Source organism: Corvus kubaryi, unplaced genomic scaffold (genome assembly GCF_017639235.1).
Source record: "Corvus kubaryi isolate FWS band 111438036 unplaced genomic scaffold, C.kubaryi_AGA036_p1.0 37262, whole genome shotgun sequence".
In the NCBI taxonomy this organism is placed as follows: domain Eukaryota; kingdom Metazoa; phylum Chordata; class Aves; order Passeriformes; family Corvidae; genus Corvus; species Corvus kubaryi.
Window position 1 is genome coordinate 610,500 of NW_024581078.1, and position 25,089 is coordinate 635,588.

The following is a 25,089-nucleotide window of genomic DNA, read 5'->3' on the forward strand; positions in this document are numbered from 1 at the left end:
GGGGGGGGGGGGGGGGGGGGGAAAAAACACAACCACCCATTTTTTTTTTTTAAATTAGCCCCAGGGGTAGGTTTGGGGGGAGGGAGGGAGGGGGGAGGGAGGCAGGAGGGAGGGAGAAGTGCTTTGGGGGATCACCGGCCGCTGCCGTAGCCAGGGAAGAGCTGGGTGAGGACGCTCTGCAGGGCCTCGTTCACCTCCATGCTGTAGCTGCGGCCCAGCTCGTAGCGGCACGCGGGACAGCTGAACACCGAGGCCTTGAAGGACCTGTCCAGGCAGTCCTGGGGACAGAAGCCAGCAGGGGTCAGGGATGGGGAGTTTGGCTCATCCGGCACAGCCCGGGCACAGTGAGACAGCCCCGAGATTCCTGGGAAAGGCCCAGAGCAGTGCGAGGCAGGAGGAGGGAACAAGAGCACTGCACTCCAGCTGGGAACATTCCTGCTGGACACAGCAGAGATCAGGGAATTCCAGCCTGCTTTGGGTTGGAAGCACCTTAAATCCCATCCAGTGCCACCCCTGCCATGGCAGGGACACCTTCCACTGGCCCAGGCTGCTCCAAGCCCCAATGTCCAGCCTGGCCTTGGGCACTGCCAGGGATCTAGGGGCAGCCCCAGCTGCTCTGGGCACCCTGTGCCAGGGCCTGCCCACCCTCCCAGGGAACAATTCCTGCCCAATCTCCCATCCAGCCCTGCCCTCTGGCACTGGGAAGCCACTCCCTGTGTCCTGTCCCTCCAGGGACTTCTCCAAAGTCCCTCTAAACCTGACTCATGCTAAAGGAGTAATTCCTGGCAAAAAATTCCAAACAAACCAACCCCCCTCCCTGTCAGCACCGAGGAGGCAGCTCCAGGCCCAGCCCAGCAGAGCCCAGCCCAGCAGAGCCCAGCCCACCTTGCAGACGTTGTGTTGGCAGACGGTGGTGACTGGCCGGAACACGACCTCCTGACAGCAAATACACAGAAAGGCCTCCTCCACTTTATTGAGAAATTTCTGCAAAGAGAGCATTCGAATCAACTTAGTGCTACTACTCCCTGAAAAACACATAAATCAACCCAAAACCCCACCCATTAAATGCAAGGGATTGCTTTGATCACAGAAAGATTTTCAACAAATCTTAATATGCAAAAGCCAGTCCCATTAAACCTGCTGGGGATGTTTACACTAAAATAAAATCATTTTAGGTCTGAGGCTGTTCTTTAACTTGGCCAAGGGTTTGTGTCTGGGGACACCACAAGTACAGCTGTCCCTTTATTTCTGGGGAAAAGGGCCCAATGTACCGGTCCGTCTTTGAGAGCTTCTAGGACTTCATTCCACAGTTTTTCGTTGGCTTCATCACTTTTTATAAGAGATTTCTGCTGGGATGTCAGCTTGTATGGCTCAACTTTAGTTTTCTTTGGAGTCTCTGCTGGGGAGGTGACGAGTTTCTCCTCCCCACCTGAAAGAAAAAACAAGGATTTTTTTTAAACAGCCAACCAAGAAAACACCAGAAAAGAGCAACCAAGTAAAACGCGCAAAACCTCCAAGGCTTTCTCTTTCCACTTGCCTACTCCACAAACCTGCTGATTTCCTTTTCCTCTTCCCTTTCCCCGGGGTATCAAACTCATCATCTCCATTATTTTCTTTTTCCTTATCTTTGTTTGCAACAGCTTCCAAATATCCTTCAGGATACTGCAGGGAAACAAAACAAAGAGCATCCAATGCAAACACACCAGGTCAGACTTGCAGACCAAGACAGGTCCACAACTGACCTCTGGAGACCTGTTCCAGGGGCATCTTTAATCTATTTTAAGCAACAGATCCCTGCTCTAAGCACTAATGCAGCCTATAGAAATTCCATACAAAAAAGAAAAAAAAAGGTGAGCTTTGTCCTTTTAGTCTCCTGATGTACAAAAACAAACAACACAGCAGACTGGAAGCATTTGTGCCCCTCTCAGTCTCAATTTTTACCTAAGGATCATCCTCAGTAAGAAGAGAAAAATCCCTGCTCTCCATCAAGTTTGGAGTCCAGGTGATGCCCCAAGGCAGTACCTGCATTGTCAGGCCAAGTTTTTTCATCCTGTCCTTTCCCTCTTTGGTCCAAGGAGCAGGTTCTTCATCGTCCCTTCTAAGCAGGTAACGCCACACTAGAAACCCAGATTTCCCTGTTTCAGGCCAGTATTTCACAACCTGAAAAAGTCAGAGCAAGTCCATCACACTCTGTAAAAACCCCCTTGGCCATAACCACATCATCTCTTCCTAACTCAGCCAGCAAATCCCAGCCCTCCTTACCTTGTAAATGCCATCATATCTGTTGCCCTCCACAGGAGCGTACTTGCTGTGTTTGCCTCCCTTGACGTTCCTGACCACCCGCACCGGCTTCCCCGCCCGCCAGTCCTTGGCCTCAGCCCCATGCTTGTCGTTGATGGGGGCACTGCAGTTCAGAGCCAGGGCTCTGCAAGAGACGCCAGAGTTCAGTGTATTTGCCTTAAATACCAGCACTGCCATGGAACCTGTGTAACACTGACACCTCTGCACTCCTTGAACCTCCTGATGGGGGCACATCTTAAACAGCTGATTACTCCTGGCATTACCCTAATGCACCAGCATAGATCACTTCCTCCACTCAAGTCCAGGCTTATCTGTAAGAGTAACAGCTCAGAATTACAAATGGTCTGGTCTCCCAAGGTGACCAGTGACTGCAAATGTCTTCAGAAGGGAGCAGAGCTCCTACCCCAATTTAATGCTCTGTTCCCTAAGTTTCAGCCAGTATTGCATGTGACACGAACACCACTCACAGCTCTGTCCCAGTACAGTGCACTGAAAGGACCATTCCCATTGTGCAACTGATTGCAGCCTAAACCACAGCCCAGACCCAATTTTGACAGTTTTTCCACTTAGTCAGCTTCCTTGGATGCAAACAGGCCAAACAATTCCTCATGCTGACAGACTGCCAGGTCTGAGGGTAGAATGGAGCACAAACGTTGCCAACCTGTTCATGTTGGTGAGTTTCTGATCACAGGACTGCTCTGCCGTGCGTTTGTTCCCAGAGAGGTCTCGCCCTCCACTCCCTGTGTATGTGAAGGAATTCCCATGATCCTGAAATGAACACGGATGGTTTTGACACAGTCACAAAAAGAAATCAATAAAAGCAGAAGAGTCTTTTAACCAGGTAGGGTATACCTGCGGGGTAGTCTCAAAAAAGGAAAGATGCTTCCTGTGTTTAAGCTCCCAGTCTGGGCCAGTCTCTGGCTCTCCCTCAGGCTGCCAGGAAAGGAGGCCAGGGTGACAATGTCTTGTCACAACCCTGAGCAGTGCAAGGACCCCTGAGCAGCCCAGGGCTCACCCAGGATCTGCTGGAAGTGAAGAGCTGGCAGCACAGCCTGTGGGATTGTTCAAACTGTGGGTGCAAGGGAGACCTTGGAAAGTCAGAACTCCGGGACCAAAAGCTGACATAGGGATATTAAACTGGGTTTAGATGATCCTGTGGCTCAGGTTGTCACAGATTACTGTAGTTTTTCCTTGCCTCATTTCCTTCTGAAGAAGATAAGTGAAGATGGGCAAGTGTTTAATGTAGAGTGCAATAAGTAACGAAGGCCAAACCTTTGTTTTAACAAGTTTGTTTGGTTCTGTGCATAAATAATCAGAATCCACTCACTATGTCATCTTCATATCCTCCTGCCAGCACCAAGGAATAGGCCCCATCGTTGCTCCTGCCGTGAATCCCTGCCACATGGGGCCTGTGCACCCCGGACTCGCTCACCTGGAAAACAAAAACGGGTTTGGAAGGCAACTGCTCTCAAAGGGCCCCACACAGGACTGGGCTTGGAGCTGAACTAACTGTGCTATTTCACATTTGCTTTCCATGTATCACAGGGTGAAACTGCTCTCACCATTATCCTCAAAACAGCTCCAGACAGAAGAAAAATAAAAATGCCTCTAAAAAAATAAGCCATTAACTGTATCAGTAAATTGAACACATAGATAAGGTTTGTGGTGCACATCTAAAACTTTGGCTATTTCTTACTGAAATTGTTTATAAAAAGGCTCCAGGTACTTAAGAATAATACAGATATTAAATATTTGTATAAAGTTTTGAAAGGGTTGTAATAGCAACTTTCCCTCAATACTCACAAACAAGATCTGGATAGGCCAGTGCTTTTTTCTCCCCCAACTTTCTAACAGGACGAGAAACCTTCTGTTTCATATAAGTGGATATTTGAGACACCCTTACCAGAGCACACTACACACCTCCAGGACAAACTACTGGAAACAAATATATTTGCTTTGAGTTTTCTGAGTTACCAAAAAGAGCACTAAAGCAAAATAAACCAGCACTTGATGGGCCCAGACAATGCAGCATTAGTTATGGAACACTTGATCCAGACAAAGCCAGAATTCTTTTCCTTCTGCACTTCCATATCCAGTGACACACGCATTTCCAGATTAACTGTTTCAGGTTTCTTGTAAGAGCTGGATCATTCCCATTTTTCCCCACAGTAGGTCAGTCCAGGATTCAGCCTCATACCTGAACTCTGAATTTCCACATGGTGCCAACAGGAATGCCAGGAATTGGTCCATAGTGGTTGGAGGGGACAATGGTGCATTCCTTGGTGCGCCCAACACACGCCATGCCCTGGGCAGAGAGCAGGATCAGCCAAGAGCCCAAAGGAACAAACAAAATTCCAAGTAAAACAGCTTTGGACTGACCTTTCCCCAGTCTCTCCGGGAGGAGGAATTAGCAGATGCCATCTTTTGTTTCTTTTTACTTTCTTTTAATTTCTCTCCTGCTAAAACCACCTCACTTGCATCATTTCGACATTCAGGGCAATACCTAAAGTCAGTGAAAATTAACAAGTAGCAAAGCCTTCAGTTAGGAGAATTTCCTCCAAACATAGCGAGCTCTGTTACAATTTCCCCATGTGAAACCAGACAGGACATGGAAACACCTCCATACAGGAATTTGACCTACAACAGCTCCTGTCCTTGCACCAGGCACTGCAGATGTGTCAGGAAAGAGCTATGATATAAAATCATTGTATAAGATGTTGAAACAGGGCAGAGGGAATAAAGCAGTGCATTTCACTAACTCTGTATCTATTGAAAGATATATTTCACCATCCACATCTCTCACTGTACATGTTTCATTTTCAAACCAGCCTGATCTGATGATGAGGCCTGGAACCTGCCTGCACTGGCCCATAAAAGCCACTGCACAAGTGAAGCTTCCCAACATCAGGTTCTCATTTGGTCCTCTTTGAGTCCCAGACTGGTTTGGGTGGGAAGGGACCTTAAAGCTCATCTTGTCCCACCCCGTGCCATGGCAGGGACACCTTCCACTATCCCAGGTTGCTCTAGCCCTGGCCTCAGGCAGGTATGTGAATCAAGCATCTAGATCCCAAAACTAGGAAAAGGAGTGTGCAAGCCACCTGGCTTAAAACCTACTCTCATTAAGCTCAAGAAAAGCTAAGCAGTTCTACCAAAAACAACCCCAAAACATACACACCCCTATACAGCCACAATATGGCCACTGAAGGGCAGCTTCAAGGCCCGGACCTCACTCTGTGCTCCTAATTAGATGTGCTTGTGACACCCCACAAACCTCCTCAGAACTTACCAGTCCTCATCATCTGGAATTCTGCTGAGGGGAGGGTTGAGGCAGTAGATGTGGAAGGCCATGTCACACTCGTCACACATGAGCTGCTTATCTGGATCCTGCTTCCCTCCACAGATGTGACAAGCACAGACCCTGCAGGTCTTGTTTGGGTTGTCCTTGCAGGCTTTACACACGGGTCCACTCTGTCCTGTGGGCAAACGGAAACCACACTCAGCAAGTGCCAAGATCCACTGGAAATGGTCAAAGGAGGCACAACTAAATGTGTCTTGGAACTCTTAATCCTTTGATCCTCACAGAGGCAACTGGCAGAACATCACAAGGTAAGACAGACATGCAAGAACTCCACATCAGACTCACGTTTTGGGGTACCAAGACTGATGGGAGAAGCAGTGCCTGGCTCTTCAATTTTATAGATTTCATCCACTAATATAATTGTGCAGTCATTCAAGGAATCACCAGCTTCCCTAGAAGAAGTTGAGAAAAGAGATCAGACTTCATCCCACAGCTCGTGTTCACAACTGTGCATGCATCAGACTGCTCTGCTACTAAAAATCAAATCATTTCCATGCAATTAGAATTAACCCCATTTTGTCTCAGGGAGAATCCAGGCACTTGTAGCATTTCAATTATCTAGAGTGACTGTTCCCCCTGCCCCCAAATATATTTCAGACTAATTCTTCTCATATTTTATAGCTAAAAAGTCAAAATCACTGCGGTGCAAGGAAAAAGGAGGAATATTCTGAAAACTCTGTCAAAATTACCTGAAACTTAAAAAAACATATCCTTTTTTTCCTGAAGTTGAGAGTCTCCTTCAGGAGAGAACTGGAATAATTTTTCATCACCTTTATAAAGTGAGAGTTCATTCTACATCATCCTATCTCCACAAAATACTACACTGCAGTTTTTGTAAAGCCATTAATGGATAATTAACACATAAACAATAATTTGCCTCATGGCTTTGCATCCTTTCAGCATTAAGTGAATCCATGGATCAGCATCCCTTAAAGTGTCCAGTTCCTCAGTGGAAGCTAATCAGAACTGCAGTATGCTGAAGTTAATCACCCAAAAAGGACAGGCCACTTCTCATCCGTCCCCAGCACTTCTGTTGCACCATTCTTTGCCAGCAGAGTCACTCAGACCTCAGAAAGCCGAGGCAGTGTTGGGGAATTCCATTTATTCCATGTTAGGAACTTGCTTACCCAAGTAATATCTTTGCATTGAGCTCCCTGGTCATTTTTGTTTCTCTTTTTTGCAGGATCTCAGCATCATACCAGAACCCCCTCTCCTTTGGCTCATCAGGGTTGTAGTTGACCATCACCACCTGCCCCACCTCCAGCTGGTGCCACTTCAGGATGGTCCGTGCCCGAGCCCGCACGTTACTGGAGCTCATCTGCACCACCCCATTCTCTGGATAACTTGAAGGGAGCAACAGAGAACAAAAATCCGATTCAACGTCAGTTTTGAGGAGTAACAGGTTTTATGCAGACAGGCTGATTTTGCTGAGCAACACAAGGATAAAATCTCCTTCTCCCACACAGACACAGCCAGAACCAACCATTCTGACTTTGCTACTGTTGCCTCCCTTTAACACTTGGACACCAGCATTTCCTATGAATGCTGATATCCATAAAGAAAAGATTCCAGCCCCCTGGAATTCCAACTGTAAAACCTTACAGTTACCAGGGCTCAATGACATCATTACTATGTCACTGCCCAGTTCTGTTTTAATTTGTGCAATATCTGCAATAAAATTTCTCATCAACAACATGATCCAAATGACTTTATTGGCCAAGAAGGCAACAAAACTCACTCTTCATATTTCACATGATAAATTACATCTTCTTCAGGGACAGCTGTGGGCTGGTCAGGATCTGTGCAGCTCTCAGTTGATTCACTGGTGGGTTTTTTCCTGGTTACATTCACAACCTGGGCTTCAAACCACGCCCCCATATCCGTGTCCCGAGCATCCACCAAGTCATTGATCTACACAGAGCAAAGTGTACAGCTCACCAAAAGGGATTTGCAAATTAAGCATTCATTTCCAATCTACTTGAAGATTTAACCATCTCAAGAACTGCACTGTTATCAAGATATTTAATTGATCACCTTAAGAATTAAGATTTCCTCTGCTTTCCTGGTCCTGTTGTGCAGCCCTACAGTCTGCTTAGGTTGAATTTGTAAGGTTATAAATCCATTCTACACCAGCACATGTAAAACCAGCCTTGTTATCAAGCCCAAACCATTATTGGCTAGTCTGTAACAGAGTTTCAAAGTGTCTTGCTCATAGTCTGGCAAAGACATCGCTAGATCTGTAATAAAATCCATTGAAACAGAGGAGTAAAATAATTCTGAACAGCTGCTTGAGACTTTCTTTTGTTCATTCAAGAAAAGTTTCAGCTTTGACAAATGTAGTGACTCCAAGGAAAAATATTGGGAAAATTTTTAAAAAATCAAACCAGACACTCTGAATGCTTTTTTTTTTTTTTTTAATCAATGAATGTATTGTAGTTTTAGTTGAAAAAAACTAAATATTTTGACCTACAGCATGTTGCATTTAATTGGTTTGTGGGTTGGTTGGTATTTTTGTCTTTGTTGTTGGAGGGTTTGAGAGGAAGAAAGGAACTGCCCACACAATTGGGGTATGAAAGATTTTCAGCAATTCCCCACCACAGAGGAACAATTGCCCTGGCAAGGCGCAGTTCTGAGGGCTCTCTGTTTGTGAGGACCCACCTTGTAGAGGCCGAAGCCGGGGTCGGTCCAGTCGGGCTGAGCTGCCGTGCTGGGCTGTCCCTCCAGCTCCAGGGCACCCTCCCCGTTGTGGGAGCTTTTGTCGGACTCGCTGGGGCCGGAGCCGCAGCCGGAGTCGGTGTCTGAGAGCTCCGAGTCCTTCTCCTTGCTCCCAGCAGGCAGCACGGCCGGGCTTTGTCTGACCAGCAGTTGAACAATATCATTCAGCCCCACGCTGTAATCGAACAGGGAGTGACCATCTTCCATCTGCAGGGAAAGCACCAAACCATCTGGTTATTGCCTCCATCGGGGCTGACTCCAACCACCCATCGTGCTCAGACTGGCTCTGCCCGCCAAGATCGACCACGTGGCTTTAAAACCTTTATCAGCCACTAACTGGGCCCTCCTTCTCTCTTATTCCTGCTATTTAAATGTTCTTTTTTCAATCACCCCGCAACCTGCGAGAGCAAGGCTTCCATGCTGCCCTGGACTTGCTACCCAGCCTCTCTGAGATCTGGAAAAGTTTTCAGCACATTCCCTAGAAACATCAACTGAACAACTACAGATCCCCCACATTCTCATCAGGATTCAAAGAAAATTCCACACTACCTAAAAACACAAAAGGAAATAATTTCTTCCTCAATTCAGACACATCCCAAATGCTAATGCAGACTGGTCTTTGTATTTTAATTGTGCGTGATCCAGATCATTGTTACACCACCTCCATTAATTGTAGCATTAAGTAGAAGCCAAAGAGTTAATCACACACTCGTCTCCCGGCAAACACACATTTTTTCCATTGAAAGTAAAATCAAAAAAGATTCAATTCAACTTGAAACTACCCAATCGCTCTTTAGCGTAGCCAGGTGTGTCCTAATTTCACACCCTCTCTAATTTTAAGAGTTTATCTAGAGTTATATGCAAGTTTGGCACGGTTTGTAGTCAAATCAAGACCTAGTCCCTGCAAAAAGAGAAGTGCAGAGGGAGAAAGAGGTCCCTCAATAACCTCTCAAGTGCTCTAAGGAGCACAATCATTTTAGAGTTAACATGCAAGGCTGGAGCCCACGGAGCAGTCAGAAGTTCAGACAAGCTTCCCCACATATTTAAGGTCTGACTAAGAAATTATACAGGAAATGATCATCCCCTTCCAGCCCAAACCACCAGAAAAAGCAGTCCCTGGAGCTTTGTTCTCTATCAGGGGGAAGCAGAGCAAAACCACAAAAATTTACACTTCACAGGAATCAGTATGATAATCCAATTCTGATTTATGGCATCAAATGGCTATGGAACAATCCCTGGAAATCTGACTGCACAGGAAGAGATCTGAGCATTTTGCTGGTTTAGAGATGAAAACTCCTCGAGCTATGTAAGAACACACCAGAAACTGGTTGTTTCTTCTTAACCAAGAGACAATGTCACACACATGGAAACAACACCAGCACAGGACTCAGTGACAACAGGTGCAAACCGAAATGGAAGAGCACAGGAACAGGACAGGAAACCACAGGAGTTCAAAGCACAGCCGGAAAGAAGAGCCCGGGACTGAAGACAAACCTCTAACAAAGGAGGCAGGTTTTAACTACCAGCTAATTTTCTAACCCCATTTAAAAAATGTTCATGAGTAAGAAACTGAACATTTCCAGGGATCCCAAAAGCCAGACAAAGCACAGTGGGAACAGGGCCTAAGAGAGGCTGGATCACGCTGGGGAACGTTTCTGCCTGAACTAAGGAATATTGGAACTGCAGGAGGAGGGATTCCCTTTGTAGAGCAAGTGCATCCTGACCGAGAAGTCACCGCTTCTCCTGAAAATCTGTTTTACCCCGGTTGCCTGCACAGACTTCAGGCTAAGGCTGACAAGTGGCACCTGCCCTGAACCAATCCCCTCTTATCACTTGATTTACAACACAAATGGGTAATTAATGCATCTAACCCAACAGAAAGGTGCGTTACACCCAACAGCCCTTCAGAGGTGTTTCACCATCCTACAAGCCTCTTTTTATATTAGAACTGGTACCTGAGCTTAGATTGAGGCTAGTCCAGGTGTATTTCCATGTTCTACAGCCACACCTGCTAATTACAGAGTACAGTTAGCACAAGACTGCCTAAAACAGAAAGAAAAGCAACTAGAAAAAATTGTCCATCTCCAGCCAACTCAGTATCTCACTGATTTTTCTGAAATTAAATCCTCTGATCAACCAACCACCAGATCAGGAGTTTCCCTCGCACGAAGGTTTAGCAGCATAGGATTAGGCAGAATATAGCAACTGTATTTTAAAATGGTTTTGATTGACTTCAGTGCTAATTTAGTTACATTATTAACTCATAGGAAAGAAAACAGTTGTACAACAGCGATTGTAAACGTATTATTGAGAACATAATACACCACTGAGCCACACTCAAGTGCTCTGTACTTAGTGAGAATTTGACATGAGAGCCGAAGAACTTCAAAATCATGAGTTGCTTATCCCAATTTACAAAGAAAAATGAGATGTTCACGGCTCTCAGAGCGGTGAAACGTGCAAGGCTCAAAAACATTAAGCACTTTAAAGACCATAAAATTACTGGTAATTTTCAGACACTTCATAAAGGCGATGTCAAGGCAGAAGAGCAACACATTAGATGGAAAATAGTAAGGGAAAGTAAGAATAAAGGCTACTCTGCAGCTGGCTCCTCTCCTTGCAAGCCCACGGGAGGAGCAGCGCGGGAGGGAGCCGGGGGATCACTAGATGGCAGCAAAACCCCTCATTTCCACGCAATTAAAAATAAATTAATTAAAATATCCGTCCTCAGCTGGAGGGGGAGATGAGCGGGGGGGAGGACGGGGCCGGGCGGGGGTGTCCGTGCGCCGCGCTGCTGCCGGTCCGAGGCTGTCAATCGCCCCGCCGCGCCGGTACCTGCTTGCCGCGGTAGAAGAGCCGCTGCCGCTGGGGCTCCACGCCGAACACCTCGTGTATCCGCAGGCGCAGCCCCTCCACCTTGGTGAGCTTGGAGAGCGAGTCGACGCGGTGCGTCTCGCTGCCGTCCATGGTGCGCACCTGGATCCACATGGCGCCGGTCCTGCCCCGGGAATGGGGACCGCGCTCAGGCAGCGGCACCGGCGGGGCGGGCCCGGGGCCCCGCGGCCGCGCCGCCCTCACGCGCCCGCCGCACGCCATTGGCCGGCGGCCTGGCCGGCTCGGGCGCTGATTGGCTGCGGGGAACAAGTCCCGCCCCCCCACGCGGGAGCCTAACGGCTCCGCTCGCGCCGACCGTATCTCGCGCCACAATTGAAACCCGCCCGCCGCGCCCACGCGCCAAGTCTCGCGTGATCATGCAAATGAGAGATGGGACAAAGGGGGGCGGGGGGAGCGCGTGGTCTTAAAGGGGCCGTCACCGGAGTCCGCCCGCGCCCCCGGCGCGTCCCCGCGGCACGGCGGACACGGCGGGGCCGCGCCAGCCGCGCACAACCCGGGCCGCGGCCCCTCGACCCGCACACCCACCCCGGGGCAGGAGGGGAATCGTGGGGTGTCAGCGACCCCCGCCGCGCCCGGAACCGCCCCAGCCCAGCCGCGTCATCCCCGCGCACCCCGCGGGGCGATGCCAATCCCCGGCCCCGCAGGGCACCGGTGCCGCCGGCACCGCCCCTGGAGGGCACACCCCCCGCCCGCGGGCCCGTCCGGGGGCGGAGGTCGGTCCCGCTGTCGCAGCCCCGAGCGACGCGTCCCCTCCGGCGCACCCGAACCAGCTGTCACCGCCCGGGAACCGCGGAGCGCTCCCGCACCACCCCGGCGCGGGCAGGGCGGGGAAAGCCCTGCGCCCCTCGCTGTCCTCCCGCTCCCGGTGCCACCGGCCGCTCCCCGGCCCGCCGCGGGATCGCGGGGCGGTGGCGGTGCCGGGGGGTCCCGGCGGACTCACCGGGGTGCGGTGCTGGAGCCGGTGCCGCGCGCGCTCTCCGCGGGCTTTGGAGTTTGGCGCGGAAAAGCCCCGTGCGCGCCCCGCGCGCGCCCATTGGCCGCCGCTGGCGGGAACGCGCGGCCGGGGCGGGGCCGCCGCCGCCTCCCGGGACCGGGGGGGCCCTGGGGGGGGAACGGGACCGGGAAAACACCCCCTGGAACCGGCACTCCCGGGGACGGCAACGGGGATCCCCCGACAGCGACCGGCCTGGCGCTCCCCGCTCTGCTGCGCGGGGGTGGTGGGGGCGAAACCCCCCAAATCCCCAAGGGCTCCATCACCCCTCAACCCCCGGGGCCGCAGGCACGGTGCCGGTTATTGTCCTAAAACAATAGGACGGTGAGCCCCAAAGGGAGAGGAGACTCCAATGACCCCCCTCTGACAGCCACCCTTCCCCGAGGTGTCTTGTCCCCCTGGGGGGCTCCAGGGCCTACCCTGATGCGAATAAACCGAATAATCCGAATGATGCGAATAAACCGAATAACCAAATTCGAATAAACAGAATAAGCCAAATAATCCGCAAAAGGGCTCTAACTCCCCAGGCCGTTAGCTCCAGGGGGGCTTGTGGGGCTTGTGCAGGGCCCCACTGGTGACAACGTGGCCTGGGTGACACGGCAGGGCCACGGCGTGGCCGCGTGAGCTGGCAGAAAGGGCTGTTCTGGGAGGATGTTTGTCCCTAAGACCGCTGATGCTATGAGGAAATTAAAAACGATAATATTTGCTTAGAGCAACCATTGGATGGGGGAAAGCGTGGCCAAGAGGCCCCTGAGAGAAGTCTGCTCGAAGAGAAGGATGAAAGGCCGCGGACTGGCGTGTGTGGGGGCTGCGGGAATGGCGGCGCTCAGCGCGGCCGGAACAGCCCCGCCGAGGCTGCGCCCGCCCGGCCCCGCGGACAAAGGAGCACGAGGCGCGCGGGAGGCCACGGCAAACCCCTGTTTCCCGTGTTCCCCCTCCCCTTCCCCACAGCGCTCACTTCTGCGCTAGAACATAGCAAACCAGCGGGATGTGGTGCCCTCCCGCCCCCGGGTTTGCCGGCTGCCGGAGAGGACGCGCCAGGCAGCGCCTCTCCGTGTTCCACTCCCTTCCTAGGATCCGCCATGGACCCCACTGATAAGGCACGGATCACAGGCTGGAAGCCAGCGGCCTGGATTAGCTCAGAGCCAAAGGTCTGGGGCGTGTCGGGGCACACAGGCCACGGCTCTGACCCGCGGCCTGCAGCAGCCAGGCTTCATTTCCTCCCAGGGCCGAAGGCTCTGCCTTCACAGAAAGTCATTTCTTGCCTTTGTAGATGCGCTGGAGGATTAACGTTAACCTACCACAGCACTTCCTGCCGCCCGAGAGGGTTCTCGGATGTTACAGACCTGGCAGGGAGGAATTCCTTCCCGATATCCCATCCAGCCCTGCCCTCTGGCAGTGGAAGCCATTCCCTGGGTCCTGTCCCTCCATCCCCTGTCCCCAGTCCCTCTGCAGCTCTCCTGGAGCCCCTTTAGGCCCTGCAAGGGGCTCTGAGCTCTCCCTGCGTCCTTCCCTTCTCCAGGTGAACACCCTCAGCTCTCCCAGCCTGGCTCCAGAGCAGAGGGGCTCCAGCCCTGCAGCAGCTCCGGTGCCTCCTCTGGACTCTCTCCAGCAGCTCCACGTCCTTCTGACATTGGAATTCCCAGGGCTGGAGGCAGCTCTGCAGGTGGGGCTCACCAGAGACCCCCATTAGGGTCCCATCTCACGCCCCTTTAAGAACCACACACATCTCCGTGCATGTCATTCCCACAGGTCCTTCTCCCTGCACAGTTCCCATCATAGCAGGTGAACACGGTTACTGTAACACACCGACTGTTCACAGAAAAGGCTCTGGCCAGTTCTGAGGAAGAAAATGTCCCTGGAACCATCAGGGGCAGAAAAGAAGCAGCCCCCACTTTCTAGAGAAACTTTGACTCATGCAGTGAATCCCTAGGCTGCAAACACCGAACGTCATCCTACACACTCTGCAGCTGGACCCCAAAATCACTTAAGGTTCAATTCTAGATCATTCTAGTAGTGGAACATTGATTTCATTAGAGGTTAAATTACTTATGCCTAAAGTTCCCTCTTCTAAAACAAGAACACTACTCAGAACTCAGTGTCAGTGAGATAAAGACCTGGGAGCATCAGGTGTCCACAGACTGACAGAAAAAAGAACGTTGGTGGTAACTGCAGTGATGAGTTTTATTTTCCTCCCTTTTGGACTGTTTCAGGCAATTCTTTTCTTTGGAGTTCCAGCTCTGATTGAAAACACTGTTCTCCCATCTGGGAAGTGCCCCATGCTGGGAGGGAACAATGTGGATTCTGCCAGCAGGGAGACCCAGCTCAGCCTGGGGAAACTCAGAGCATTGTTGAATTCCCTGCAGAGATGCTGTTGGCAAGACAAAGTTCTAACAGTCTCCCAGCCCACGGGAACATTGGTCAAAGTGGAGTTTTGGCACAATGTCTTATGAGAAATGAAAGCCCAGGCAGGTACATAAGAACGGATTAAAAGCTGATTAAAACAAATCTTGGATGATGAAGAAGAATTACAGTAATAGTAATGGTAATGATGACAATAATAGTAATGAAAAGGAGAGAAAGAGGAGTAAAAACCCAAGAGAAACCAGAGCTGCCCCACACAGTTGTTCACCACCCCCTGACCCAGCTCGTCCCACAGCAGCGAGAGACAGGTCCCAACCCCCCCAGTTTCTGTACTGGGCAGGATGTTCCGTGGAATGGAATATCCCTCTGGCCAGTCCAGGTCAGTTCTCCTGGCCATGCTCCCACCCAACTCCTTGTGCTCCTGCTCGTTGGCAGAGCCTGGGAAACTGGTAAGTCCTTGATTTGGAGAAAGCACAACTCAGCCACAGCTACAACATCAGTTGTTATCAACATTATTCCCATGCTAAATCCAAAACACAGCACTGGGCCGGCTACTGGGAAGAAAATTAACTCTATCCCAGCCAAAACCGGGACACAGGCACTGACATTTATGCTTTTATGTGCATAAATACATATTCCTTGCATAGCTGTTCCCAAGGACGGGTGATGATTCAGTCCTGTCACACGCAGCACAGCGAGAAACCTGCCCCCAGGTGAGGCAGTGTAGGGGTGTTCCAGCCCCCACGTGCTCTGGGATGATCCAGAGTCATGCTGCACCTGGGAAGTCACCAGATTCCATGTTCCCCGCCCTCCATGCAAAGCTCTGTGTGATGGAAGCTGAACAAGCAGCAGTTTACCAGGTAAAGCTGGCCAAACCCCAGGGCTGGGGGGTGCAAAGGAGCCCTGTGGTTCTGGGGAGGCAGGACTTGGGGTCTCAGCCACAGCCTGGGATGGAGGGGACACATTTAGCAGGCCCAGGTGACATCCCCACTCCCATCTACCAAAACCTACCAGCATTACATTACCCCACCTCACCTCTACCTCAGGCAAGAGAGCAGCAGCAGAGGGAGGAGCAGCCGGGCATGTAGAAAACCATCCTGCAACCTGAAAAAGCAGCAGAAAGGTGAACTGGAATATTGGGAGAGCAGCCAGGAACCATCAGGCTGTTCCCTGCTGTGAGGGCAAAGTGGCTGGAATGGGAGCAGGAACCTGCCAGCACCTGTCCCTCTGGGAGGTGGCGTGAGCTGCTGGAAGGGGAGCAGGAGCAGGGAACCTGCTGGAGAGTCCTGCTGGGCTGATGCAGTGGGAGGGCAGCAGAGACCTGCAGCATGTCCTGACCCAGGAGAGCGCTCTGAAGACCTGGAGGCACCAGGAAGGTTGGTGGGCTTTGCACAGCAGTGAATGAGGATGACCCAAACCCGTCCCCTCCGTGGGCTCCTGGCAGCTCAGCCCTGCAGACTGCCCAAGGGCTGTGCTCCGCTTACCGAGGAACAGAACCAAAGCACGTCATACCCCAGCCCTGAATCATCATTCTCATCACTTCTCGTGCCTGTGGCTGCCCCAGGGAAGGTGACCATGGGGAAGGTGACAATGGCATGGTGGCAGGTTACTCATGGAGTCAATGCCCTGGGAGAGCAGCGACATGATTTCCGCTGCAGCAGATAAACATTTGCAGTGGGCAACTCCAGTGTCACATGCGGCCTCTGGGCCCCAAAGGGACAACGCTGAGCTGTGACACACCACAGAGCAGGGAAAGGAATGGCCCCCAACACCGGGGCCTGACTCTCCAAATCCTCCACACACCTGCAGGTTTTGCACTCGACAGAAACCAGGACGGGACAAGTGAGGTGCTCGAGGCTGGAGAGGCCTCGTCCCCAGGCAGAGCCAGGTGGCAGCTGGCGGACAGCAGTGAAGCAGCAGCAGGGCTGCAGGGACAGGGGCTCCTGGCTCCCACAGGTGCAGTATGTGGGGTTCACACCTGAGGGGTCCTGCCCCGGGTCTGGATGCTGCAGCTTTGCAGGGCTGCAGTTCCTGCCCGAGCACAGGGCTCCCGTGCTCCAACCAGCACAGCTCCTCTCCCTTCCACAAACGTGTTTCTCCACTTCCTCCTACGCCCTTCCCACGCCCACCAAACTCTTAGTTATGATTTTATCTCGGATTTAAATCTGTGTCTTTCATACAGCACTAAGGGTCACAGAAATGATTGTGCAAACCTTTGCTCTGACACTGGAATCCCCCAAATCCAGTGTCCCGAGCCTGCAGGCAGTTCTGCCACCCAGCAGGAGCAATGAGCACTGGTATTTTACCCTAATATCAAAGCCACATATTAGATATTAAACACTGCCTGGTTAATTATAATTACTGGTTATCACCTGCCACTTCTGCTCACATTCCCCTGTCCTCCACCACAGCCACATGAAGGTGTATCATGCAGGCAGTGCTGTTTCACCCACTTAGGGCATGAAATAGAACCTGTCCCATGAGACTTTCACCATCCCACCACAACTGACCCACTGGGGCACTTCACACCCATGAACCACCTGGCAGCTGGATCACCGACATGCTACCTGAGGATGTAGCACTGGCCATGTCAGGCCAACACTCCAAAATCACAGGACCCATTTCTTGATTCCCTGTTCCTGTAAAAAACCCTACATTTCATCAAGTCTTCACAGGACAGACAAGAACAACTTTTATTTCCCTTACAAACATCACAGTTGTTAAAAGCCACTGGCTTCAGTTTTAGTACAAGATATCAAACACTTCAGAACTGCATCAAAAACTTCCAAACTGGGCAGGTTTAGATACGAGATTAGGAGGGAATCCTTCCCTGTGAGGGTGGGCAGGCCCTGGCACAGGGTGCCCAGAGCAGCTGGGGCTGCCCCTAGATCCCTGGCAGTGCCCAAGGCCAGGCTGGACATTGGGGCTGGGAGCAGCCTGGGACAGTGGGAGGTGTCCCTGCCCATGGCAGGGGTGGCACTGGGTGGGATTTAAGGTCCTTCCCACCCAGACCATTCTGGGGTCCTTTGATTCTATGACAAGTTCCCAGGTGATGACAGAAAAATGAAGTTTATGTCACACTGAAAAATGCATAAGGACTGTTTCCAGCAGTGCAGGGGATCAAACAAGAGGCAAAAGCCACAATCTGTAGCTGGAGAGGCTCAGAGTGGACATTGGGACATTAATGCAATACCCAGATCCAGTGGATCCAACAGCCAGAAAGGCTGTGTGAGATCTCCATCCCTGGGAGGTTTCAAGTCTCAGCCAGATCCCAGCTCTCCAGGAGTACCTGAGCTCCAGAGGCCTTTCCAGCCAACACTCCCAGCTAAGTCAGCCTCAGGATGGGGATTCCTTCCAACCCCAAAGCTGAGGAGTGACAATTGTCCACATTTTTGTCAGCTTAACAACACATTTTTCAAAAACCATTGGCACCCCCCTGCCTGAATGGCAATACAGAAACAGAGCCTGCATCTAGTACCCCAAAACAAGGTGACTCAATCACTTTAATAGCATTAGAAGACTCCAGATAATTTTTACCTGTGCCTCAGTTTCCTCCCCCGCTGATCTTGAAAACAGACAACAGGAAGCTTAATTGATGTTTTCAAACCAGTTTTTGAGAGCTGAAGATGAAAAGGCACAAATGGAAAAGAAAAGCATTAACTAGAGTTTTCAGTATTTGTTATAGCTGTTAAAAAGCCCTGAGCTCCCTGGAGTCCTGCATTGCTGGGGCCTCTGCAAGGATAAAAATATAAATCAACTCCTACCCTGAAATCCCAGCAAACAGGAGAAGCAGAAGGTTTCACCATCAGGTGTTTGCTGAGGGCAGGCACGGGCTGAGGTGGGAGCAGGTCTGACTCCTCGGGGAGGCACAGCAGTCCTGGTGTGGGGAGGGGGAGCTTTGCCAAAAAAACATCAGGATGATGATGATGTTTCACACCACAAACTCCACGTCCTGCTTCCCTGGGACTTCCTAATAACATCTGTGACGCCCTGCAAGGAGCAGCGCAAGGGCAGCCTCTGTCCCCCCAGCTGGGGGACAAACAGGGGCTCAGCTCCTGTCCCAGCACCTCTTCCCAAGCAGCTCCAGTGCTTGACTTCCACGAGCAGCTCTTTGCCCCCGTGTTTGCAGGAACAGCTCCCGGGATGCACAGGGGGGATTGCTGGGGTGTCTGCAGGGCCAGGGGTTGGACCGACGATCCCTGCGGGCCCCTCCCAACTCAGGGGATTCCATGACCCCAAGGCCAAAGCACCGGCGAATGGACACCCTCTGGAGATCCTCAGGGACACCCCGCCAGGTCCTTCCCTCCTGGGGGGGACAAACAGCAGCTCCCAACACCCACCAGGGCCCCGGGGGGACCCTCACCTGCGGCCCCACCCCGCTGCCCTCCGCCCCTCCCGCTCCCGGTTGGCCAGGCCGGCCCCGCAGCGCCCGGGTTCCACCAACCCCGCAGCTGCCAATCGGCCCCGGGGTATTTAACCGGGACAACGCCCCGCGCTCCCCGTCTCGCCGGTGCCGGGCGCGGAGCAGGCAGGTAAGGCTGGGCTCCCGGGGAGGGCAAGGTGAGGGAGCTGGGGGGGTCTGTGACTTGTCTGGGGGCTTGGGGTGACTCCCCAGGGTTCCCCCCTGCTCTCCTGGGGGCTCCTTGCAGCCCTCGCCAGGGCAGAGGTTGGGATGGACCCGGCTCCATCCCACAGCCCTTGGCTCAGAGGTCCCCGCCGTGGGAGCTGTGTGCCACGGGGCGAGCAGGAGCTGGGTGCTGTGTCCTTGCTTTCTCTGTGTTTGGGCGGGGGGGGTCTTTGCTTTCTGAGGCCAAAGGTGACATTTTCTGGTGTCGTGGTGTGTCTGCCTTGGGTAACAGCTGAGAGGCTTGGAATGAGGTGATCTTTAGGGTACTTTCCAACCCAAACCATTGTGGGATTCAAATCCTTCCCTAAAGGCTCTTTCCTAGCTTTGAGGTGAGTCCTTGGTAACTCCATGGATCTCTGATCTGTGATTGAACAGTCTGGGGTTTAAAAGCTCTTTTTTGCTTCTTGTCTGCTGAGGATCCCGACTGGGGGGGTCCACAGGAGGTGAGTCCCCCCAGTCACCTTCACATGCACAGCCCAGTGCTGTGTGTGGATGGTGGGGACACCCCGGGTGCGCCAGGCACAGGTGATGCAGGTGACATCCTGGGCACAGGTGATGCAGGTGACCAGCCGGGCATTCCCTTCCTGTGACAGCGCTGCCAGCCCTGCCTGGGGCTGTTTCTCATGATCCTTTGGTGGAGACACAAGAACTGAGTGACAAGGGACCTCTAGCTCAGGAGCACCCTGTCCCTGCAGGGCCCTGCCAGCTCCTGGAGGGAGCTTTGGCCAACTGGATGAGCATTTCTCAAGACTAACAAGGCTTTAAATGTGGTCATGACTACCTGGAGCTCAGCATGGCTGGGAAGGATTTCAATTTCTGAAGCTGGTTCTGCTGAAAATTCCGGATGGAAATGTGTTGAGCTGCTTGCTCTGCAAGTTACAGCTTCTAGCTGAAACCAAGAGCTCTGTACTCATAGAAAGATTGGTAAATGGGATGTACTGAGAAGCTGTTCTAGTTAAACCTTCCTCTCCTCTTTCCTAAGATACCTCTGTTCCAAGCAGTTACTGACCATGGGGCGGCCACTGGTTGTGGTGTTTAATTTCTGCTGGAAGCGTGTGGGGGAAGCCCTGCATCCATCCACAAGCGTGGCTTTGATCCTTGAGGTTTTCTAGTGCTGCTGGTTTATCCAGAAAGGTGAGACAAGCACCTCTGCCAGCCCTCCTGAAACTACTGTCCTAAGGTCAAAGCTGGGAATCATTTGATCTTCCTCCTAAAACTAATTCTGTCCTCAGAGCATTTGCAGCCCATTCCCCACAGACATCCTGTGACACAGTTCTGCATTTTTGGGAACCGGGTATCAGTGGCAAATCTCGACAAGAATGTAAATAGGTGCTTTAAACTACAATTGAATTCCTCTGCCCTGATTAGCCCTCCCTGCTTACATCTAAAGCACTAAATTTAGCTTTGTTCTCCTCAATGGTCATTAAGGAATTGCCAGTTAAGCTACTGAACCAGCCATGCTGGCTGTGGCTCAGTCTGTCTCCCAAGGTAAAAGCCCTTTGGAAAGGGGAGAAGCTTCCTGAACACGAAGAACCTACAGGACCACACACCAGCACCCTGTTCTCATGGAGCTGAGCTGCTTTCCACAGGGAAACCTTCCAACCAAGGGGAGTTAAAGAACCAGCTTGTGTGAACTGGTCACTGCCAGTGACAGAAATCAGGGAGGAGCAGGGAAGTTCCTTGCTCTTCTGCCAGGCCAGTGTGGGATGGGGCAGGGAAAAGGGAGCAGCTGGGTGGGTTTGGTGCCACGGTCCTGCTGTTTGGTGCCAGCCCTTGTTCTTCCACTGACTCCAACTGGGCAATGATCAGGAGTTCAGCTCCTGATCCCAGAAAATCTCCTGACCCTGATGCTAGAAAAGAGCACTGAAGTTTCATCATTCTGAAACCACCTGTTTCAAGAGCTTTCTCAGCAGTGACCTAATATTTGGATGTAGCAATGGTGTGAAATCATCTGATTATCACTTTCATACAATGCAAACCACAACCAAAACAAAGTGGTGCTGTTTCTGTTCCTCTGCCCACTGGAACTTCCACTCCCAACAATCCTGGCTTGGCTGTGGCTTCTCCAAAGCATTCGGAACTACCTGCCCCAGAGTTGCCAAGCACTGGGCTTTCCTGCATCTCTGAAGTAAAACAAAGGCTGCTCAGCACTTTTGCAGGGAAAGAGAAAATAAAACCATGCTGTGGAGATTTGCCCACACTGCAAATCCTGGCGTTGCAACATGTGGATTTCTCCCACACAGCGGAGAACAAACCTTGTTCCAACATGACTGTGCTGAAGGGTTGTCCCTGGCACAGCTGCATCCATTATTAGCACGGGATCCCTGTCCTTCAGAGGCTGATTCTAACCTTACACCAGTTTTTACATCAGCCAAGGAGTTACTCCTGAATTATGCTAACAAGAATCCTCCCCTCTTCCTTTTGCTCCAGTGTCTCTGTGCTGGCCCTGACACCAAGGCCACCACAGTGTCAAACTCCACAGCTTGAGCTTTTTCCACCTGTCCAGAAGTAAAATAACTGAGCAGAGGGGTTGTTTGTGATGGTGTTGAAAGAGCTGTGCTTTGCCCCGAAGTCAGCCCTGCTTGGCTCCAAAGCAATAACAAACCTGCCCTAAGGCAGAGCAAGAGGGACAGGCACTGACAGCAAACCCTGTGGACTTTGGGACTTGGATTTTTATATTCAGCCTTGCTTTGTTTGGAGCAGGTTTTTACAACTTCTTCCAGCCTGGTGAGGATCCATTGGTGTTTTTGCTGTGCAGATAAACTGGGGAGGGCTCCCAGAGGAGCGCTGGCTCCCAGCTTCTCACTGGAGAGGCTGGAGGAGGTGACAGCTTGTGTGACAGCTTTTGCTATAGGCACATAGCACTCAGCATCCCTGCCCTGCTCAAATCTCACTGAATTCTCACTAATTCAGTGGTTAATGCAGCAATATTTGGTGTTTTACCAAGTTACCTCTTGGTAACCAGTCCAGGGCTCACAAATGCTGGTTTCACTACTTTTCCCCATCTCTCTGTCCCTGTTTCTCAGCAAAATAAAAACTTTGCACGAGGCAAAGAACACAAGAAACGAGACAATGGGCTCTGCCCCAACTCAGATGGCAAGGTTTTTTTGGGGAGAGTCTGCCAGTGAGCCTGGAGCAGTGTGTGGCTTAGAAATCCACTTTGGGAGGAATTTTGGTTTGAGGGTTTTCCATTGGAAAATGTCATGGCAAATCTAAGAATAGCAACTAACTGGCACAGGAGAGAAAAGCAGACTCTGTCCTGAAGAACAAATGTGCTGAAATCTCTGCTGTGCCTGACTAAGGCTCAGAGTAATCCTGGATTTATCACCAATACTGGAGTGTCCAGATACCGCCCGAGGTCTACGCTGGGGGAGCCAACACACATTCAAAATATTGCAACATTTTATGCTTCTTCAATCCCATTATGTCATGAGAATGTCTCTGAGCCTTGGTTTCACAGGAAGTGAGATTTCCTGCCTTGCTGGTCAGTAGGATGAGAAGGCAAGTCTCCAGGTAGCCATAGAGTGCTGCAGCTGGGAAACCTGGCTCATCCTCCAGGGAAAACTCCACAGGACTTTCATGTCCTTCCCAAACTGGTTATATTGTTATATTTTCTCTCCCTTGTCCAGCTGAGGAGGGGAGCGATGGAGTGGTTTTGGTGGGTACCTGGTGTCCAGCCAAAGTCATCCCACCCCACAGAGAAAACACAAGACAGATAAAATAGTTCCCACCTATTTCTAGCCTGAACCTTCCCTGGAGCATGAATGATGGATCCCAGCTTTGCTGCCCTCTGCTTTTCCCCTTTTTTGGCAGGATTTTATTTCTTTGGAGGAAATGAAGCTGTGCTCATGCTGTGATACTCTTGTTTTTCTTCCAGCTGCAGCTGAATTCAGCATGGCCTCAGGAAAGACCCCAACCCCAGACCTGCTGAAGGCTGAGGAGCAGCAGACAGTGGTAGGTGCCAGGGCAACACAGAGCAGTTAAATCATCTGCTGATGTGTGCTGATAAACCTCTGCCAGCACCCCAAAACCAGGCTGGGGGACAGAAAGATTAGCCCCATGAAGCTGTGGCCAAATCAAAACCCCCTCAGTACAGAAGGTAATTGTTTCGCTCAAGAGACCATGTTAGGGCTGGTCAAGCGATGCCAGTAGTTCTGAAACATGAGCTGTTACAGGTCCTACTTCCACATCTGGTTTGGTGCTGAAACCAGTGTGACTCAGAATTCAGGAGCCCAGAGGTCAAATTTTTTAATCCTGGCTTGTTCATTTGGTGGTGGCCTTTGGATGAGTCTCCTCAACTCTGAGTTTAAGAAGGCTGAGGAGATGGATTTGGTGGGACATTTCTGGAAAGACACACGGCTGTGTTCACCCACCAGCTCAGGCTGGGCTCTAATGTCTGTGTTTCTCCTGGGTTTAGAGTGCTGTCAATCGAGTCACCAGCCTGCCCTTGCTCAATTCTGCCTTCGACCTGGTCTCCTCTGCCTACAACCACACCAAGGAGTCCCACCCCTGCCTCAGCGGTGTCTGCAGTGTGGCTGAGACCGTGGCTGCCGTGGCCGTGGGCAGCGTGGTCGGAGGGGCACAGCCCATCCTGAGCCAGCTCGAGCCACAGAGTAAGTGCAGGGCTGGAGGGACCCCTGGGACAGAGGGACAGGCGGGGAGGGAGGTTCCTGTGCCTGTAGGGTGATCCCACCTCCCACAGCACCTGCTCTAGCCCTGAGCCTCCCACTTGGCAGCTCCCAACACTGAACTTCTGGGGAATTAAACTGTTTCCAGGAGAAACAGAGTTTGATTTCTTTAGGTTACTAAGTAGTAACTCCCTGCTTGCTCTCTCTCACTCCGAATTCTGACAATCCCAACTGGTAGTAGCAGTGTCAGTCTGGGATAGAGCTCAGCCTGGTTATCCCAACACTTTTCAACCCTTTAAACCCATTGCCCTACCCACCAAGGGCAGGTGCTACACTGCCGTTGGATTAAAGTCTACAGTTAGAAAGCTGGGAAGGCAAAATGGAGACTATTTGAACCTGCCAAATTTTAGGGTTTGTTCACTTTTAACAAGACACCCACACACATCCCACCCCAGAATGGTGATTTAATTTCTGGGGGCTTGTTTTCATGAGTGTGTCCTGAACTGGCCATTGTAGGGTCAAAAACCCATCCCCACATGGAAGAATAAACTGGTACCTGTTGTCTCTTCCAGTTGCCCTTGTGAATGAATATGCCTGTAAAGGTCTGGATCAGCTGGAGGAGAACTTGCCCTTCCTGCAGCAGCCAGCAGATAAGGTAAGGAAAGGCTTTTCCTGGGGAAGCCATGGCTTGATGGAACTGTTACGGTACAGAAGAATATGGGGAAATAAATAAAGCTCAGCAGCAGGGAAAGCTGGAGAGGTGCCCTCAGCATGTGGGAGTGAACACATCCATGTCAATACAGGTGTGCTCACTTCCCCAGCCCTCCCCCGGACTGCAAGCACAACTAACCCAAGTGGAAAAGCTTTCTCAGGGAGGGAAAACATATTTTTGGGGAAAAAAAAAAAAAAAAAAAATCTTTCTCTGCCTCTCCCTGGTGCAGGTAATCTCAGACACCAAACAGCTGGTGTCCACCAAGGTCACATCTGCCATGGACGCCGCCTGCGAGGCCAGGGAAGCAATGGCTGATAAAGTCACTGAAGCTGTGGACCTCACTAAAAATGTTGTTGGGGACAGTGTCAAGCTGACCAGGTCTGTGGTCACCTCCACTATCAGCAGTGCTGTGGAGGCTGCCCAGGGTGCCAAGGAGCTGGTGACCAACAAGGTGACAGAGGCCGTGGATGTCACCAAGCACATGGTGGAGGACAGTGT

At 51.4% G+C, this 25,089-nt stretch overlaps 2 protein-coding genes and 1 long non-coding RNA gene across 5 annotated transcripts in view; 1 reads left to right on the forward strand and 2 right to left on the reverse strand.

The window, feature by feature from the left end:
* Nucleotides 1-66: 66 nt before the first annotated feature.
* On the reverse strand, nt 67-12,288 carry UHRF1 (ubiquitin like with PHD and ring finger domains 1). 2 transcript variants are annotated; one of them, XM_042024358.1, is made up of 17 exons: nt 12,210-12,288; nt 11,210-11,372; nt 8,318-8,581; nt 7,398-7,570; nt 6,787-7,002; nt 5,945-6,051; nt 5,588-5,774; nt 4,681-4,804; nt 4,499-4,606; nt 3,629-3,733; nt 2,963-3,069; nt 2,263-2,425; nt 2,023-2,160; nt 1,551-1,662; nt 1,272-1,429; nt 886-984; nt 67-278 (listed from the first exon to the last, which is right to left on the reverse strand). In XM_042024358.1, the coding sequence occupies exons 2-17, from the start codon at nt 11,360-11,362 to the stop codon at nt 132-134; spliced, it is 2,361 nt and encodes a 786-aa protein (XP_041880292.1). In that variant the 5' UTR covers nt 11,363-11,372; nt 12,210-12,288; the 3' UTR covers nt 67-131. The 2 variants fall into 2 exon arrangements, with proteins under 2 accessions (XP_041880292.1, XP_041880293.1); XM_042024359.1 differs by lacking the exons at nt 11,210-11,372; nt 12,210-12,288 and adding an exon at nt 10,330-10,391 and having other exon boundaries at nt 68-278.
* A 2,130-nt stretch (nt 12,289-14,418) lies between these two features.
* Nucleotides 14,419-18,994, reverse strand: LOC121662788. The gene is made up of 3 exons (XR_006015422.1): nt 18,389-18,994; nt 18,162-18,244; nt 14,419-15,728 (listed from the first exon to the last, which is right to left on the reverse strand). It is a non-coding gene; the product is annotated as an uncharacterized LOC121662788 (long non-coding RNA).
* Nucleotides 18,995-19,058: 64 nt separating this feature from the next.
* Nucleotides 19,059-25,089, forward strand: part of LOC121662791 (perilipin-3-like) — an 8,950-nt gene continuing 2,919 nt past the window's right edge. For both annotated transcript variants that reach the window (XM_042024363.1, XM_042024364.1), the window contains exons 1-5: nt 19,059-19,156; nt 23,129-23,205; nt 23,669-23,864; nt 24,452-24,534; nt 24,821-25,051. In XM_042024363.1, the coding sequence (XP_041880297.1) occupies nt 23,146-23,205; nt 23,669-23,864; nt 24,452-24,534; nt 24,821-25,051 (570 nt within the window). In that variant the 5' untranslated portion in view covers nt 19,059-19,156; nt 23,129-23,145. The remainder of the gene's footprint in view (nt 19,157-23,128; nt 23,206-23,668; nt 23,865-24,451; nt 24,535-24,820; nt 25,052-25,089) is intronic.